This window comes from Kogia breviceps, chromosome 2 (genome assembly GCF_026419965.1).
Source record: "Kogia breviceps isolate mKogBre1 chromosome 2, mKogBre1 haplotype 1, whole genome shotgun sequence".
NCBI classification, from domain to species: Eukaryota; Metazoa; Chordata; class Mammalia; order Artiodactyla; family Physeteridae; genus Kogia; species Kogia breviceps.
Window position 1 is genome coordinate 59,097,820 of NC_081311.1, and position 16,908 is coordinate 59,114,727.

A 16,908-nucleotide genomic window follows, 5' to 3' on the forward strand; every position below is an offset into this window, starting at 1 on the left:
AGACCCTCTGGGTATTGACACTGTCTGTCTACGCCTTACTCCCTCCCTTTCCCTACACCTCGTCCCATCCCACCTAACTAGGTCCTGGATCATTTCCAAAGCAATAACCCAAAGGGGTGTGGTGGGTGTATACAACCTTCAGCACCATCCCTTCATTTCTCTTTTTTCATCACTTGCTAACTCTTCCTGGAGTTCACGATGATCCAATATAATTTTTCAAATTTATAAACTGAAGATATGAAGGCATATATCTTCTTACTTTACTGTAGTCTAAAAATCTCATGGAGTTACTCTCGGGTCAGAGGACTCTGTGGCACAGATTTATGAAAAGAGCAAAATAAATGCTCACTGGAGAAATAAAGTACTAGCTAGATACAAGGAAGATTTGACCCTAGCTGCCAAGTTTTTAACTCTGCAAATACTTAAGTCATTAATTATGTATACGTTTTATTCATAATTTGTAATGTTTGGGGATACCAAAAGTAATTCTAATGATGGTTGAAATTAACAAAAAATTTTAACCTCATCTTAAAACATCCACTGATCCATTTCATTCAATGGCAATATTCAATGTTAAAAGAAACATAAAAACAAACATGCACACAATTGCACAGTTTTCATAAAGGTCTATTTCATTATTGGTGGGTAGCGCATTTAACAGTTAAATACATTTAAATAATGTATAGGTGACTGCACGACTGCAGCATTGGTAACTAGATAGATAACCAATTCAACTAGAAACCAGCTAACAAGTAACTGCCTAAATATTTAAAATACAGCTCTTGTTTAGATCATCCTTTGTTTTGATCACCTTCTTGGGTGGGGGTGGGGGGAAAGCCTGCTGGTCACACTGGAAATATATTAAGGCCAAATCTTCTGATATCCATTCCCAGAGGTTTCTTTCAGCTGGATTAAGCCTCCAGCTCCAGGGCAAGCCCAAGTTTGTGGCCTCCAGCATTAATACTCTTCCCATCTACCAGAGCAGACAGTGTAAGCTTCACACCTGTAAACAAAAGCAGACAACTATCACGTGCCTGAAACACCTCATGGGAGTCTGCAGTCACACCACAACCTGTCACTTTTCCTCAGCTTGTCAGATGACCTAATAGTGCCAGCCACCAGAGGGCGCTTGGGAATATCTGAGACACCAGACAATTCATTTGCACATCCACAGTAAGGAAGGCATCAAGTCCCAGAGCATAAGAACGTTCATAATAAAGCTCAAACAGCTCTGGAAAACACAATCATGTTCAATACACTATCCAAACTAAAAGACAACCATAATTGGATCCTGGAAAGGAAAAGCTAAAATTAAGAGACACTTTTGGGACAAGTGCAGAAATCCAAATATATACTATACATTAGGTATTATTTCAAACTGTTAATTCCCTTAGCTGTGGAAACAGTATTATAGTTATGATGTCTTTAAAATGATGCAGTTAAAAATGTCTTACTCTCATGATATATATGCTAGGGCTGATGTGTCTATGTGTTTGGAAAACATATTTAAATAATTCATAAGGATATGTGGGGAAAAAAGAAAAGAAGGATTATGTATACAGACATGGAGAGATAAAACAAACAAAATAAATGTTAGTAACTGGTCAATGTGGGGAAGGTATGAGTGTTCGTGGTACAATACTTTTCTTTAGGTTTCAAAACAGTCAAAATAAGTCTGAGCAAAAAGTTCCAAGTGCCTTAGCGCCTTGCTCTTCAACTGGTGGTTCAAGAACCAGCAACACTGGCATCACCTAAGAGCTTGTTAGAAAGTCAGAACCCCTCGCCCCAGACCTATATATTTTAATAAGATTCCCAAGGTGATTCATGCACACACTGGTATTTGAGAAGTACTACTCCAGAAAACACAGCAAGGCTCAAAATACCATGTAAAGTAAATGAGACTATAGAGACAAAACAACCAAAGCAATGAGTGAACTATGATTGGAGAAATAAAAATCACTACAAGACATTTCAGGTACAAGTGAGGAAAATAAATAGAGAATGGATATTGAATAATATGGAATCACTGTTAACTTTCTCAGGTGTGATGACAGTATTGTGGTTATGCAGGAGAATGTTCTTATTCTGAGGAGATGCATGCTAAAGCATTTAGAGAAATGTCATGATAGCTGCAACTTCCAAACAGCCCAGCATTAAAAAAAAAAAAAGAAAAAAAGGAAAGGAATAAAAAACTGTGGCAAAAGGTAAACATGTGTTCACTGTACTCTGTCAATTCTTCTGTATGCTTGAAAGGTTTGCAAATGAAGAAGCTGAATCTTGAGAAAGAAAAACGGAGTTGGAGGATCAGGCTCCCTGACTTCAAACTATACCACAAAACTACAGTAATGAAGACAGTATGGTACTGGCACAAAAACAGAAATATAGATCAATGGTACAAGATAGAGTGCCCAAAGATAAACCCACGCACATATGGGCACCTAATTTACGACAAAGGAGGCAAGAACATACAGTGGAGAAAAGACAGCATCTTCAATAAGTGGTGCTGGGAAAACTGGACAGCTACATGTAAAAGAATGAAATTAGAACACTACCTAACACCATACACAAAAATAAACTCCAAATGGATTAAAGACTTGAATATAAGACCAGACACTATAAAACTTTTAGAGGAAAAACACTCTGACATAAACCATAGCAAGATCTTTTTTGACCCATCTCCTAGAGTAAAATAAATAAAAACAAAAAGAAACAAATGGGACTTAATTAAACTTTTTGCACAACAAAGGAAACATAAACAAGACAAAAAGACAACCCTCAGAATGGGAGAAAATATCTTCAAATGAAACAACAAAGGATTAACCTCCAAAATATACAAACAGCTCATGGAGCTTAATATCAAAAAAACAATCCAGGGCTTCCCTGGTGGCGCAGTGCTTGACAATCCGCCTGCCAATGCAGGGGACACGGGTTTGAGCTCTGGTCTGGGAAGATCCCACATGCCACGGAGCAACTGGGCCCGTGAGCCACAGCTGCTGAGCCTGCGCGTCTGGAGCCTGTGCTCCGCAACAAGAGAGGCCGCGACAGTGAGAGGCCCGCGCACCGCAATGAAGAGTGGCCCCCAATCGCCACAACTAGAGAAAGCCCTCGTGCAGAAATGAAGACCCAACACAGCCAAATAAATAAATTAATTTAAAAAAAAAAAAAAAAATCCAGTTAAAAAATGAGAAGATCTAAACAGACATTTCACCAAGGAAGACATACAGATGGCCAAGAGGCACATGAAAAGATGCTCAACATCACTAATTATTAGAGAAATGCAAATCAAAACTGCAATGAGGTATCACCTCATGCTGGTCAGAATGGCCATTATCAAAAAAGCTAGAAACAATCAATGCTGGAAAGGGTGTGGTGAAAAGGGAACCATCTTGCACTGTTGGTGGGAATGTAAATTGATACAACCACTATGGAGAACAGTATGGAGGTTCCTTAAAAAAACTAAAATTTGAACTACCATATGACCCAGGAATCCCACTACTGGGCATATACCCTGAGAAAACCAGACACATGCACCCCAATGTTCACTGCAGCACCATTTACAATAGCCAGGACATGGAACCAACCTAGATGTCCATCGACAGATGAATGGATGAAGAAGATGTGGCACATATATACAATGGGATATTACTCAGTCATAAAAAGAAACAAAATTGAGTTATTTGTAGTGAGGTGGATGGACCCAGAGTCTGTCATACAGAGTAAAGTAAGTCAGAAAGAGAAAAACAAATACCATACGCTAACGCATATATACGGAATCTTAAAAAAAAAAAAATGGTACTGATGAACCTGGTTGCAGGGCAGGAATAAAGAGGTAGACATAGAGAATGGACTTGATGACATGGGGTGGGAGGGTGAAGCTGGGACGAAGTGAGAGAAGCTTCAACATATATACACTACCAAATGTAAAATAGTTGGCAGGTGGGAATCAGCAGCATAGCACAGGGAGATTGGCTCAGTGCTTTGTGATGACCTAGAGGGGTGGGATAGGGAGGATGGGAGGGAGGCTCAAGAGGGAGGGGATATGGGGATATATGTATGCATATGGCTGATTTGCTTTGTTGTGCAACAGAAACTAACACAGTATTATGGAGAAATTATACTCCAATAAAGATCTATTTTTAAAAAAATCTAACAGTCTGTTTTCCAAAGTGGCTGTAATATTTTATGTGCACGCCAGCACTGTATGAGGGCTCTAACTTCTCCCTATCTTCATCTACACTTGTTATTTTCTAATGTTTTATTATATCCATTCTAGTGGGTAGAAGTGGTATTTCATTGTGGTTTTAATTTACATTTACTTAATGACTAATGACACTGAGCACCTTTTCCTGTGCTAATTAGCTATTTGTATGTCTTCAAATAATTGTCTTTCCAAGTCTTTTGCCATTTTTTGATTGGGTTGTTTGTCATATTTATTATTGAGTTGTAAGAGTTCTTTACATGTTATGGGTACAAGTCCTTTGTATGATTTGCAAACATTTTTCTCAGTCTACGGTATGTTTTTTCATTTTCTTAATACTGCCTTTTGAAGCACAAACTCAAAAGTTTCCATTAAAAAAAAAAAATAAAGAAGCTGAGAAATGAAACTAATTTTGAAACCACTATCAGAACAATCCTTAATACTTACCGGGCCTCAGAGTCTGAGTGTAGCCCACTCCAATTAAACTAGAGTTGTTGACCTTTGCCTAAGATAAAATGCAAAAACAAATGTAAGACAAATATTTGAATGGAGAGACAAAGCCCCTGGGTGTTTCCCTATCGTACAATTATGACATGTTCACTTTTCCACAAGTTAATAAAATTTAATATCATATTCAGCTAAGCAAAAACTAGGTGCCACTTAATCCTCATCTACTAAATTCAAATTGTCAGCAGGACACAAAACTCTTGCAATCTTTTGGGATGTGTCCACAGACCCCAAATTGTCCATACAGCACAAAAGCCTAAGCACTCTCATAAAAACTGTCCTTATTGAGTCTATCTAGCACATAAAACCATACCAGAATGTGTGTAATGGAAGTTCACCAGGCTCACTAACTACATGACATTGACACACACTCCACCCTCAAAGTATGGCATGTGTATAGTTTAAATCTGTGACTACGACACACACTACCTTTCAGGGGTACTCCTAAAGAATCTAAATCATTCATGTTCTAAATCTCCAAATGACAAGCACTTCCTCTGAAGAAAGAGACTGACTACAATTCCTTCACCTCACTTTCTCACACCTCTCATTAACGTTCCTTGAGTCCTGGCTGTATATAACTAGACTGTGCTTAAGAAGACATTCCAAAGGGGCATCATTTGCCAATCTAGACCTCTTCACTCCTTATACAATTCTACTATTTTAGGATTTTAGTCACAGACTTTCAAGGGCTGGAAGGAATCCTAGAGAGCAAGACATGGTCAGGAGAAGCTTCTAGCTCCATTCCCTCCCACTACTGACATCACTTAAGCCATACCAGAGGCCTATGGCTGTAAACAGGGGCATCTCACCCTGCTCTCCATGGCCTAGGTTGCTTAGTCAGGTAACTCTGCTCTTCAGCATTTTGAGTGCTATGGCAATAAAAAGGTAACAAACAGCCTCTGGGATCAAAACAGACTTGGAAATGATTTGATGTCTACACTCTTTTGTAATGTGTATCAAAACAGCCCAATTGAGAGAGAAATGATCCAACTATACAGGCAAAAGTCACAGAAACAAAACTTGTATTCACTTGGCACTACGGCCAAGTCTTCATGAGCCACTAATGACCATGTGAGTTATTTGTCTAAGGAAGAAATGCCCCATTAGTAACCATCTTGTGCCAAACAAATTAAGAGCCCCAAACAATAAAATAGCTCCTACTATTTTAGGAGTCAACCATGAAACTAATGAAGCATTACGCAATGCTTTGGGGGTGATGCTTGATTAGGGTAACAGCAGCACTACTTAGGTGGACCATGCTAAATATTCAATAGTTTTCCAAACTAATCCCCAGAAGTCACTCACTGGCACACAAGTCCCAAGCTGCCTTCCCATTTTAGACTGAGAGAGCTGCATCTTCTGCTGGCATTAAACCTGTGATGGTGCTATAGACATACATTTGAAGAGAACAGCAATGTAGCTACCACAGCACAGTGTGCTGTGTGAATCCTGAGGATTTTACTGCTACAGTGTAGTTAGGAATAGAGAAGGGAAAAATAAATGAATCACTGCCTTGCCAACAGGAAAAGCATTCCGGGTGCTTCTCATTCTCTCTGATTACAACTCTGCTAAGCTAAAAAAAGAATGGGGCTAAAACTTAACTGCCTGAATTATCAAACCATCATCCTCAGGAATGAAGATGACTTTATGTAACAGAAATAACTCTCATGGAAGGTTTAACTCTCTTTCATTCTAGTACATATGGTGCCTGACCTGTAAGCAACTAACACACACAGGAAGAGCTGCTGATCTGCCTGAAACTGGAGCCAGCGCTCTATACCCTCAGACGCTACTCCCTCCTACCACAATCCACTATGACTGAAGGAAGAAATAACAGAAAGAGTATAAGGACAGGACTAGGGTGGCCATGCAACCCAACCAACCCACGATAGAGGGGAGGGAGTTCCTGGGATGCAGGACTTTCAGTGCTGAAGTTGGGATAGTCCCGGGCAAAGCAGGATGAGCTACCTAGTCACCCTAGACAGAAGGGAAATCAAAAGACATGCAAGTCCAGTCCTGGCCCTACCTCTCTTTCCTTCCTTCCCTAGCTGTGGTCTAAGTCCTTCCTCTCTCCAGGCTTTTGTTTCTTCACTTGCAAAACAGCATGTATACCACTGGCTCCTCAGATCAAATTTGAAGATGTTTTGTAAACCATTAAAGACAAACACAAAGTAACAAAATAGTATTACCTTCCAACCAGAATGAGAACTGCCCAGGGCCCAAAACACTGGCTTCCCTGGGCTTGGCCAGGCTTGGCTCTCATAGTTCTTATCTATACTACTTCAGCAGCTTTTGAAGTTAATTTAAACAAACTCCTGTGGCCTGGAGAGCAAACATCTCTGTCTCAACAAAAAAAAGCAGCATTCCCGAGTTCTAGTCCCAATCTGTGTGTAAACTGGGAATTGTGTGAACCACAGTTCAAATTTTCAACACAATCCAATATACCCAAAGATTAAGTCCCACAACCAAAATCCCATTCTAAGCCCACAGCAGTACTCACAGAAATGGAAGCAGTGGGATCCAACTGATATTTAGCTGCAATGCCAAAGCGAGTACAGTTGGTTCCTGATGTCCAAGCAAGGTTTACTGAAGTGTCAAGATCTTCACAAACTTTCTGATAAATTGATCCTCCAAATTCTGTCCCATCATTGCTATAAGATATTTTACATTAGTCAACCTAGACTAGACAATGTAATAATGTCTAAGGCACAAGGCTGATACTGTAGCATTACATTTAAATAAAAGCCATTGCTCACATGGGTCTCTAGTGTTCCACTGAAAACTTTAGTTTTAAAAGTTCTTTTTGGGGCTTCCCTGGTGGCGCAGTGGTTAAGAATCCGTCTGCCAATGCAAGGGACATGGGTTCGAGCCCAGGTCCAGGAAGATCCCACGTGCTGCGGAGCAACTAAGCCCGTACGCCACAACTACTGAGCCTGCGCTCTAGAGCCTGCGCGCCTAGAGCCTGTACGCCACAACAGGAGAAGCCACCGCGATGAGAAGCTCGCGCACTGAAACGAAGAGCAGCCCCCACTCACTGCAACTAGAGAAAGACCGCGCACAGCAACAAAGACCCAACACAGCCATAAATAAATAAATAAATAAATAAATAAATTTTAAAAATGTCATCAAAGGTCTTTTCCCAACTTATGTCCAAAAACAGGGATTGGTCAAATCAATCATGGTATATCTATCCAGCAGAATTATCATGCAGCCACTAACAATCACTAAGAATACATAATGCTATAGGAAAATGATCAAAATATATTAAGGTGGGGGAGAAGTTTATAAAACAGCCTTTTTAGTATGTATTTTATATACAACACATATAAAAAAATTTTTGTTTTCCTCTTTGTACTTCTGTTATATAGCAATGCATCATTTTTATAAGGAAAGAAATTCTTTTTAAGTCCTTTCTACATATACATTTAATTTGGGTTAGGTAAAAACTCTATACATTTTAGGTAATCCTATCAAATGAGCACCTCACACATCACAGACAATGAAATCAAATGAATGCACATAGAGTTTGGCAATGTCTTATAGACTTTTTTTTTTTTTTTTTTTTTTTGCCCGTACCATGCAGCTTGTGGAATCTCAGTTCCTTGACTGGGGACTGAACCCAGGCCACGGCAGTGAAAGCTCCAAATCCTAACCACTAGACCACCAAGGAACTCCCGTCTTAGCCTCTTCTAAAAATCCAAAGCACATCAAGCCTCATGTGAAATAAACATTTACTCTCTCAGCACCAAAACTCAGACTAATGGTTTTTACTGTACACTTCTGAAGGGCATTCTAGAAATGCCCAAGGATGATATTTTTATGTTAAGAGAACTCCTTTAGGTTGCACTTAGATTCACAGGAGATGACAGGAGACATCAATACCACTTTGAGGTTCCTACATCATAATATCCCACAGAAGAAATACTCACACATTAGTGTGTAGCTGGAAGTCCCCAGTCCTGTAGCCCACTGCAAAGTTATTCCTTGTCAGCTTTGATTTGGCACTGTCAAAGGTCATCTGGTACCCAGCAAGCCAGCCCTCATAACCAAAGACTGCTGAACCGTGGATTGCAGGTCCAGCAAAATCAAAGTCAACATCACAACCAAGGTTTATACATTCCCTTTTGTAAGAAGACTTGATTTTACCACTTTTCTTTCTGGAAAAAGAAAAAACTGTCTTAAAACTAATGTCAGTGGGAAAGATTTACAGACATAACTTCTGCACAGAGGGCACAAAACAGATTTAAATGAACCTCACTGTAACTGGGGAGTACAGGCACACTTCGTTGTTTTACTGCAGTTCACTTTACTGTGTTTCCCTCCGCCCCCCCACCTGTTTGTAGCAGGGTTTGTAGCAATTGAGGGTTTGCAGCAATCCTGCATCAAGCAAATCTGTTTGGGTGTTTCTTCCAACAGCATTTGTTCACTTTTGTGTGGCTGTTGTCACATTTTGGTAATTCTCACAATATTTCAAACTTTATTATTATTATTATATTTGTTACATGATCTGTGGTCACTGATCTTCTGATGTTACTACTACGACTTGGTGAAGGCTCAGATGATCGTTGGCATTTTTTAGAAATAAAGTATTTTTAAATTAAGGTATGTACATTGTTTTTTTCCCTAACATAATGCTACTGCACACTTAACAGACAACAGTATAGTGTAAACATAACTTTTATATGCACTGGGAAACCAAAAAAAATCTGTATGACTCGCTTTTTTCCAATATTCACTTTACTGCAGTGGTTTGGAACCAAACCTGCAATATCTCCAAGGCATGCCTGTATAAGAAGTAGCAAGATAATCATAAAAGGTAAAAAAAAATATGGCTCAACGAACTAAAAGACAGGCACAAGGGGCAACTGGACCACCACCACCATAGGAAGACTGCTTTGTGGAACTGGTTATCAGTCACAAAAGCCTATAAAAACGTGTCAGGTACCCAAGTTAGTGTCACAATAAGAGGCAGATATTTGAAGGCAAGCCAACAACCATACTGCTCATGCTCCAAAGGCAGAAACAGAAATTCACCACAAGGCAGCTGAATGTGCACCCTTATTAAATATACCAAAGAAGAATGCTTTTAAATTTAAAGCAGATAAAAACGTCCATGCTTACCCTGTGTTTGGTGAAAAGGTGGTATCAAATGTCAGTTTCAAACCTTGACAAATCTATTTCAAGAGAAAATGAATTTGTTTTCAGCTTTATTTCTTTTTTGAAATACAAAAATAAAATAATTAATACTAAAGCACATTTTCAAATGTTACCTGGTCTTCAATAGCGATTTCTGTTCCCAGAGTATTATCAGTGTTCCACTTTTCTGTGAAAGTCAGACCATACTCACACCATTTATATTTGGTCTCCAAGGTCCCGGTAACTTTACCAGTGTCTGTATTAGATGAACCAGATGTTGAGAATTCCTAACAAGACAATACAAACTTCAGGAACTTTCTTGTAAGCCTAGAAGAATCCACTTCCTAACTTACACACACAAACACACAAAAACCCACTGAAACACAATAATTTCACTAATCCTCTTTTTTCTAGCTTCCCAAACACTCCTACCCTCTGCTACTGAGTATATACAAGAGTGACAAATTAGCCTGTAAGTTATTGACTATATCTTACTACTGCTGACATTTCCAACCAATGGATCAAAAGTTACTTGTATCTGATTCTCAAGTGAACAACAAACAATCAACTTTTAAGGAAACTTCTGCTAAGGTAATTTTATTTGGGATTCAAAAAAAATCAGTGGGGGAGGATGGATGTTTTAGTACTGCTTCCAATCTGCCTGATATTGAATGAAACACTAAATAGGTCAGTATGGCTAATCACAGACCCCCTTCATTAAAATCTTGAGTTTATACACAATTTACTATGAAATGGTTCCTGAATCCTTAAAAGGAAAGCACCCCAATGTAAGAATCTATGCCACAAACAAAAGTTTTTTTTTTTTAATTCTTTGGTAACCTCAATATTCTGTTTCTGACATAGAGTCTTCATCAGGTTTAATGCCTTTCCAACCATCTTTACATTCTCATTAAAAAAAAAAAAAAAAAGGGGGAGGGAAATTATAGGCAATTTACTCTATAACTGGTTTATATCATACATAATATAAACTATACTCTGTACAACAGATGATATTAGTAGAAAAAACAACCTATGCAGTGATCAATTTGAAGTACACTATATAATATTATGTTTGTAGCAAATATAAATAACTTGCCAATCCCTAATTGCACACCAACTGAATAGAAAGGCATAATATGGAGAGGGCTTATCTGAAATTCAAAATCTGCTACAGATAGTCCAGAAATCTAACCTTTCAGAGCTTAGTATACAGGCAAGCAACTGAAATCTTCCAGGATAAAATGTTAAAAATGCCCTTTGAGGGTTCTGATCTGACTGCTAATGATGGTTATACTCTTAAAGCCACTGGAAAGCCAAGTTTAAAGATGGCTGATCTGAACTAATAAAGAAAAGCCTTCGACCTGAAAGTGTGATACCTGCAGAAAGAGGAAATACCAAAAACTCTATCAACAGAAGAAAAGACCAATCATCCTTCACTTAGAAAACAGAGCATTTGTGTAACTATTGCTCTGCGGTGAATCAGACTCAATTCTTTAGGTCTTACATACAATCTCCTGAAATTAGATGCTTTCAGTAACAGAAATTTCAAGTCAAAGCTTGGCACTCAGTGCCCATACTAAAAAGCACCAGATTGTGTTAGAGAAAAACACTGGACATGAAATTAGGAGTCCTGACATCCAGTTCTGGCTGGCATTTACTAAATGAGTAACACTGAGGAAGACACTTTCCTGGGCCTCATTACCTCAACTGTAATAACAAAACCTACTTCTGGAGGATTAAATTGGACTGAGACTTTGAAAGCTTTGCACACTTTCACATGCTCTACACAACAAGAACGCATTATTAAAACAATATAATATATATGGAGCCATGTTCTAACAGATACTTGAAATGCAAATGTGTACGAGTAGCTATTTTTAGTCCTGAGTGACAATGATTAATGATTCTTAAGACCCCACCCACTGCCACCCATCAGCCCACAGACTGAGCCAGCTTATATACATGACAAGTACATGCCAAGGAGTCCTCAAGACACAAAACCAAGAAGATCACACTGTGATCTGGGACCAGAATTGGGTCAGATGACACCACTGGTGGAGCTTATACCCTCCCTTTCACTCCTCACCAAGACATTTAGGCTTCTACCTTCTGCAGTGGTCCAGACATCTTTGCAGTTCAGGTGAGAAGTGGGACTATTTGGGGCCAGGTACATATTACAAGATCAGTACCATGTTTTTGAATTACATACATTAAATGTAAATTAAAACATACTATATCTAATCAAGCTCATATATCCTTCATGTTCTTAAGCTTAATTTCATAAAATTCCTATCTACAATAAGCCTTTCCTTTCCAACAAAGATTTTGATTTATCAAACAATCTAGTACTAGATATACTGCTCTGACTGTTCCCCACTTTAAAGTTTGTCTCTCCAGCCAGCAAGAAAGCTTTTTAAACACAAGAATTGAGTCTTCTACTTTTTTTAGAAGGCCTTTTGTGTTTCAGCAAATACAGAGCAAGTGGTTTATAAGGGGCAATAGGTTAAGAGAGGGAACACAAAACAAACACTAAGTCACTGCTCTGTAACCTGTTACCTTGAGCAAGTAAGTCACTCAACCACACTAAATACTCAGGCTTCCTTTCAGACTGAAGAAACCAAAAAAACAGATGCGACCAATATAAAACCCCAGAAATCCAAGTCTAGGCATTGAGAAACTACAAAATGATTAATTTAAATAAATACGTTATATGCACTAAGGGAGTTAACAACTGTAGGAAGAATTTATCAAAATAACCAATAATATTCAATATGCACACACTATACCCATCCCCAAAACAAAAAATTTTAGAAGAAAAAAATTACACAAAATTAAATTTTACTTTACTCTCTTTGAGGGAGTTTGTTGGCAGGATGAAGACATCTAAATATCAAAATAGTAACCTCTTTAAAAATACTCAAATTTAGGACTCTCTAAATTCACAAAATACAAGTGGAAATCTTCCCGAAGGCGGGCTGCTAGAATATGACCATTACAGAAACGATTAGTACACTCAAATTAAGAGTTACCGAGGGCTTCCCTGGTGGCGCAGTGGTTGAGAGTCCGCCTGCCAATAGAGGGGACACGTTCCCCCCGGTCCAGGAGGATCCCACACGCCGCAGAGCGGCTGGGCCCGTGACCCATGGCTGCTGAGCCTGCGCGTCCGGAGCCTGTGCTCCGCAGCAGGAGAGGCCACAGCAGTGAGAGGCCCATGTACCGCGCAAAAAAAAAAAAAAAGTTACTGAATATTTTTATGCCCAGAACTCTTAATGTTTTTCACAGGCGTTAAAAGAAGGGGTTACAGGGCTTCCCTGGTGGCACAGTGGTTGAGAATCTGCCTGCCGATGCAGGGGTCACGGGTTCGTGCCCCGGTTTGGGAAGATCCCACATGCCGCGGAGCGGCTGGGCCCGTGAGCCATGGCCGCTGAGCCTGCGTGTCCGGAGCCTGTGCTCCTCAACGGGAGAGGCCACGACAGTGAGAGGCCCGCGTATCACAAAAAAAAAAAAAAAAAAAAAAAAAAAAAAAAAAAAGAAGGGGTTACAAAAAAGTATAACAAAAGTATAACAGGTTCCCTGCCTTTAAGCTTGCAACCTTACTGAGTAAACAGAACCCCACATGACCAGTGTCTTTCCTGAGTTCCTTGTACATACAAAGTAATATGGCAAAAGACCACATGAAAATCAGAAATCATATCCAAAGCCAAAATAAATCAAGATAAAATTCCCTTAAAACGAAATTATCTTTTGCCCCTTAAGATAAAATGGGTAGACATCTTTCAGTTATGACTATTTTATGGGTTGAAAAATTATATAAAGGCTCATCAGAACTTATCAAATACCAAACACTCACCACGCCACTACATGACTTTGTTTTCACATCCAGTTTCACCAACCCAAAACCTTCAAGTAGAGAGCAAAAAAGAACAAAATGATCTTTTTGTATAAAAGATGCATACCAATAGCTGACTCTACATTTAAAAAAACAGAAACCAGAAAGATTTCACATATTCAGAGGAGGATAAAAATGTGTTGATATACAATATTTAAATGAAAACAACTTAAATTATTCTATATAAACTAACATGTAAAGGACAGAAAAATCTCTATTAAGCTTTGCCTAGTATGTTGGTGTGCATTTGGCACCCACCCTCAAAAACAGCTTCCAAATCATCTTATCAAAGCATTTATTAAAACATGCTTTTCAAACCTAAACATCAGATCAGAAAATGAATTCAACTTAAATATCAGAATAGTCAATAGTTTATTATGATACAGGCATTTAGAACATTTATCCCAAAGGCATACCTCACTTTGGTATTAATAATCTGAACAACTGGGGAAATAATCTAAAGGATAGGGAGGGTGGGGTGTGGAACAAAATCTTTAACAAAACCCAAATTTATTTGCAGAAACCCATAACCCTTTATGAGTCACCACCATAAAAGCAAAAAACAGTAAAACATCATAATTCTAGTCAACCGAGGCCTAAACTATATCCGAAGAAAAAGAAAGAACAATTGTTTTTTTTCTTAAAGGTAAATTCCCTGAACTAAAGTATGAAAAAAAGGAGGAAATTGGGAAAGAAGGAGGAAATGTGGGATGGAGGGAAATGTGGATTGTTACAGTACTCTTTTAACAGAAATGTTATCTTAAATGTAGCTAATAGAAGAATTACTCCAGCAAGATATTTACAATCTGAAGAAATTACTAATTCACTAAGCAATCCAAACACACATTTTCACTTCAGATCTAAAATTTTTAAAACAGTTCTTACCAAATCCTTTGTTGAATATATCTCTGGCAGCTTTGCCAAGGTCAGCATATGATGGAGGAATACTCATTGCTGGTGGGAAGAAACATTCCAGTGTTAATGTCCCTGGGTTCTCCCACAGTCTGTCCAAGAACTAGCTTATGACCCACTGCTACCTTTAAATCCAAGCAGTCCAACTTGGTTTTGATACCACTAGGAGCTACAATAACACTGTAGTCTAGTATGATCCATGAAGGAGATATCAGCACCAAAGGCTTATTTCTAAAATAGATAATCACAGTTAGGTGTTTATACAAACTTGGAAAATTCCCTCCAAAATATATAAAAAGATTTTCTATTCCTAAATTTACACAGTGCCTGTAGCCTCACTTCCTAGAATGGGACTAGTAGAATGAATCAAACACATACACACGTATATATCTGTACATACAGATATACCTGCCAAAATTCACTGGAATGTGCTGATTTAACCAAATGAGATAAAATTAAAAACTAAGACAAGTCCCTCTCCCCCCTATTCATACTTTAGTATCCTCACAGAGATAAAAACCAATATTCTGAAGTAGAAAGAGAAAAATAATTCATACTTCTGAAATTTAAATATTGGAACTTAAAAAAGAAAAATACAGCCATTTATGTTTCACTCAAGCGCCTACATCAACTAAATATCAAATGCACTTTAAACATATCAGTATGACACTCAAGTCCTCGGCCCACGCTGTGAGGCTTAAGGGCAAGCAATCTGAGGTCGTTACACCAGCTCATTCATTCTACCATAGCACGTCCACGCCCTTAGGAGCACATGTAATGAATGACCTTGCGCCCTCACACGGGGGGTTACTACTTCCTCTAAAAACGTGACCGATCCAATCCTGCATAAGCTGAACCTGATAATTAATAACTTTCTGCTCCTGAATTCGTCAAAGCTGAATGTGAGTACTGCCACAGACCAGCTCCCCAGGCCTAGTCAGTCCCCCTATCCGAAATCCAACCACCCAGTCCCTCCTCTGCAAAGCCAGGGAAATCAGACGGTGGAGTGGCTACCGAAAGGGGCGAACTTCCAAGCCCTTGGAGAGAGAGGGGGAAAGAAACTGCGGTTTTCTGGTAGGGAGGCTTCGGCTGCCCAGACACCGCTGCCGCATCCCGCAGAGATCTCCGCTCTACTTACGCCGCGGGCAGGTCTGTCCGTAGGTCGCCATGGCAAGGCCGCGGGGACAGGTGATCTGAGGGAGGGACAAGAAGTGCGGTCAGCGGGGCTCAGAGGCGAATCAAGGGACCAGAAGGGGGGTCTCAGACTGAGGGGAGAGGGGCCGCGGGGCTGCGCGGCCATCTTAGGGAGTCGGGGCCGACTCCGAGTCCGGCTCAGGCGTCCTGCTTGGCCGCCGGGGCCTAGGCCCCAAAGTCCGAGTGAGGCGGGCGCGGCGGTACCTGGTGGTCTCCTGGGGGGAGGGGGAGGCACCGCTGCCGCTCCGCTAGCAGCTGAGGCCGCTCGGCTAGCTCGGCGTCCCGCTGCAGCTGCCGCGGCTGGAGGGCGAAGTGAAGGAGACACCGTTCCGCCCGCCGCAACCCTGTCCTCCCCCCGCCAGGACCCTGCCGCTGCCCCTAGGGCTGCCCACCGCGCCTGTCCCCGCCGCGCCGCCCGCTGCTCACTCCAGCCTGCTCCGAAACGGCCACGTGTTCCGAGAGCACCGCTGCCCACGGGGTGAGCTCCCTCGGTCCCTCGGCAGGGGCAGAAAAGGCAGAAGAAGCCGGACCTCAAGTCAGGCAACTAAGAGGGCAGCCCCTGAGGCGAGGGGGCGGGGAACGGCGGAGATAGCATGGAGGGGAACGCGCGGGCGAGGAATGGGGCGGAGGCCCCGCGCGCGCTCGTCACGGGCGGGGCGGGGCGGGGCTTCAGGCGCGTGCCTGCGCGGGGCTCGGCGCGACTGGGCGCGACTGGGCTCGGCTGCGCACCCCGGGTCACGTACTTCTCTCCAACTCCCTTCGGAGAGTTTCGCACACCCTGCAGAGCCAATCCCCAGTCAAGGAGGGAGTCAGCTGAGCGTTACTCCTTCTACACTGAGCAAGTGCAGCGTGCGCTTCTGAAAGACTGTCTCTCTCTCTCTTGGCCCAGAGACAAACGAGTGGGGCACAAAGACGCACCTCCCGCCCCTTGTGCACTCCCTTCCTTCGTCTGCCTCCCACCACCGTGTAATCGCCATGCAGGGCGGGACTCGACTTGAGAGTCTCTCTTGGGTTGCTGCTCCTTGAACAGACGAGCACGTCTCGGGGTGCCCCGCCTTGCCCCGCACGC

At 41.0% G+C, this 16,908-nt stretch overlaps 1 protein-coding gene across 1 annotated transcript; it reads right to left on the bottom strand.

Moving 5' to 3' along the window:
- Positions 1–606: 606 nt before the first annotated feature.
- On the bottom strand, positions 607–16,189 carry VDAC2 (voltage dependent anion channel 2). The gene is given in 11 exon segments (XM_059053202.2): positions 607–940; positions 942–1,003; positions 4,646–4,703; positions 7,209–7,359; positions 8,638–8,865; positions 9,830–9,882; positions 9,979–10,131; positions 13,695–13,744; positions 14,619–14,687; positions 15,784–15,838; positions 16,044–16,189. Coding segments are annotated over 10 exon segments (1,035 nt in total). The 5' UTR covers positions 15,815–15,838; positions 16,044–16,189; the 3' UTR covers positions 607–760.
- Between the last annotated feature and the right edge of the window lie 719 nt (positions 16,190–16,908).